Genomic DNA, 3,134 nt, shown 5'->3' with positions numbered 1-3,134 from the left:
GTTCCGGAAGGTTCCTGCGGGGGGTTTGGTGCCAATCCACCCATACGAATGATCATGCCGTGGACGACCGAGCGGTCGACCCGCAGCGGCAGAGACCACATACACAGATACTAATAGTACGTCCGGGCGCAGCTGGAGAACCTTTGCTTTTCCGCCGGACCAGAGGAATGTTCGCCGCGTGTCGGCCGGCGAGGTGGACGACGAGCATCGCGCGCTCGCGCTCCACGAATTCGATCGCCCCGCCGCTCGTGGCCTCAGTTGCACGTAGTACTAGTCCGCGATTGATCACCGATCGACCCTCATGGTGGCCTCCATCTCCGTTGCGGTCCACATGTTATACATTTGGAATGATCGAGAAGGCGTCGATTCCCGGCCGAGGATACCCGTTTTGCACCGCGCGAGTGAATGTGGCCAGCAGCAAAAGAATAAAAAACGCAAGGAAAAACAGCATGGGTTATAATACAATGCGTGGCGTGAGACGGCCTGCACCACCAACACAACGCATTTTCACCTACCTGGCTACTTGCAACATGCCGTGACAACCCGAAAGAACGATACGGATGGCGAAGTTTGTGTAAAAAATTTCGAAGGAGCCGGGAATTCAACGCACTACCACGTACCACCCCATGGCAGAGCTTCCTTGCTTGTACGACGGGCTAAAGAATCAGCGGCGGCACCGGAACCCGACAAAGCAAGGCCACGAACGACCGACCGAGCCCCGACAGCGACGGGCTGGCCGGCGTGGGCGCCAGGCGCAAACTAGTCTAGAGTACGTACTTCGAGGGGGACGAGGTTTCGTGGCCACGGATGGCTCTACGCTTGCCCTCGGCGCATCCCGCCGATGGCGACCGCGCTCCGGCCCCATGCCCCAACTCGCGGCTCACGTCGGCCCTCGCGGGGCGCCATGGGCCCGCGCCCGTCGCGGTTGATCAACCGCAGCCACTTGTGCGGGTCGACGGCGGAGTGCGCCACCAGGTGTCGACCGCGCAGCGGGCGACCACATGGCCACCGCTCATGGGGAGCCATCGGTGGATGGGCAGGTGAGGGCGCGAGGCCGCTGACACCGGGCCCGGTGCGAATCGCGGGAGCGGCCGGGACGGCCTCGCACCCTCCACGTCGCGGCGATCGGGGCGAGGATCGGACGCCGCTCGCGGCTTGCAGTCATGACCACGCAAACTGCACGTGTACGATACGGGGGGACGTGGGGAGCGGAAAAGATCTCACCAGCGAGCGGCCACCTCGCGGGATAGCTAGCTAGCTCGGTCGTCTTTAAATACGCGCCCCGGCGAGGAGAAGCACACCACGCTGCCTCGCCGTCGTCCGTCGTCGATCTCGTCTCTCCCGGCTGCAAGTCTAGAAGAGCGCGCGACGCAACCTCACCTCACCCTACGTGCGAGAGAGTGCTGAAGCTGGCGGAGATGTGTGGCGCGACGGCAAGGTGCGCGCTGTGCGTCGCGCCGGCGGACGTGCACTGCGCGGCCGACGCGGCGTTCCTCTGCGCGCCCTGCGACGCCAGGGTCCACGGCGCCAACTTCCTCGCCTCCCGCCACCGCCGCACGCGCGTCTACGCGCACAAGGCTGCGCCGGAGGAGGAGGAGGCCCTGTCCGGGATGACCACGTCCAGCTCCTGCGTGTCCACCGCCGACTCCGCCACAACGGCGACGACGGCGGCGCCGCTGGGGCGGAGGCCCAAGATCAGGAGCAGCCCCCGCGCGCGGGGTGAGGAGGTGCTCGAGGGGTGGGCCAAGAAGATGGGCCTTCCGGCGGCGGTGGCGCGCAGGCGCGCCGCGGCGGCAGCGCGCACGCTCCGGGCCGTGGCCGCGGCGCCGAGGAGGGTGCCGCTGCGCGTCGCGATGGCGGCCGCGCTGTGCCTGGAGGTGATGGCGGCTCACGTCGGCGGCGCCCACGAGGCCGGCGACGCGCTACGGCGGCTGGAGGCGTGCGCGCACGTGCCGGCGAGGGTGCTCGTGGAGGTGGCTTCGTCCATGGGCCGCGCGCGCGCCAGCAGACCGGCCGCCGCCGCCGTGGACGCCGAGGAGGGCTGGGGCGAGTGCCCGTGAGGCAACGCAGGATCTTCTCCAACAACACATGACCCGTGACTCATGAGAAGGCGGCTAATTAAGCTTTCTTGTTCGTTAATTTGGTAGTAGTAGTAGTAGTATATTTCTAGAGAGTTGAGTAAAAGTTGATCAAATCTTGTTGTTAGTTAGAAGGATAATACTAGTAGTACGATGTAATCCAAATGGATGGTGTCAGCCATGGCAGTAAAGTGGATCACATGTTGTTCAGTACTAATACTTCTTAGCAATTTAGCTGGACTGATTAGGCTTTTGAATTAGTTATGGATCTCTCAACACTATGTAGAATGGTTTATATACTCTCAACAATATGTAGAATGGTTTATATACTCTCAACAATATGTAGAATGCTTTATGCATGTAACTATTGTCAATTTTTCGCGGGGATATCGTTCATTCTATTTGCGAGGATACAAACCATGGTTCATCATCTAGAACAAGTTGCAAACCATTGTGGGAGGCAGGCAGGCAGCATCAATGGGATGTGAAGACTAACTAGATTCAATTTTTTAGAAAACAGCACCCACAATACAAGTATGAAATAGACATCCATGATGAATCAAATGATTCTGATTTGATATTGCGGATGTTAATATTATTCTCAATAATTTTGGTCAAACACAAATAGGATTGATTCTTGAAAAAATTATGCACATTGCATTTGGAACCAAGGGAGCAAATTCAATCATGGTGAGTCATGCCGTCATGGTAATCTCGTTTGTTAAATTGACCTTGCAAATTTCATTATTGACATTGTGATTGAGTAATACAAGTATTTCTCCCGCAAAAAAGAAAACCCAGTTATACACGACGGCGGCTTAGGATTTCTGCATTGCTAACCTTCAAATTGTACACCGTATCTGTCCGAGGACCGATGAACATCAGTATACGGACAATGATATAGGAGCCAAGCGGCTTAGGGTATCTTCATTGGTGACCTTCAAATTGTACACCGTATCCCTCCACGGATCGATGAAGCCTAGTCTATGGGCAATGATACAGGAGCCAACCACCCAACCGTGGCCGCATCAATTTAGTTTCAAAATAGATTTTAAC

The 3,134-nt window shown here is 57.4% G+C and overlaps 1 protein-coding gene across 1 annotated transcript; it reads left to right on the top strand.

Moving 5' to 3' along the window:
* Positions 1-1,194: 1,194 nt before the first annotated feature.
* LOC119340011 (B-box zinc finger protein 32-like) lies at positions 1,195-2,407 on the top strand. The gene has a single exon (XM_037611928.1). The coding sequence runs from the start codon at positions 1,419-1,421 to the stop codon at positions 2,058-2,060; it is 642 nt and encodes a 213-aa protein (XP_037467825.1). The 5' UTR covers positions 1,195-1,418; the 3' UTR covers positions 2,061-2,407.
* The last annotated feature ends 727 nt before the right edge of the window (positions 2,408-3,134 follow it).

Source organism: Triticum dicoccoides, chromosome 7B, assembly GCF_002162155.2.
Source record: "Triticum dicoccoides isolate Atlit2015 ecotype Zavitan chromosome 7B, WEW_v2.0, whole genome shotgun sequence".
Lineage (NCBI taxonomy): Eukaryota > Viridiplantae > Streptophyta > Magnoliopsida > Poales > Poaceae > Triticum > Triticum dicoccoides.
Note: the sequence above shows the minus strand (reverse complement) of the source record. Positions and strands in the feature narration are given on the sequence as shown.

Excerpts from the sequence above, each read along its gene's own strand:
- LOC119340011 (XM_037611928.1), top strand. The coding sequence starts at position 1,419 with ATGTGTGGCGCGACGGCAAGGTGCGCGCTGTGCGTCGCGCCGGCGGAC.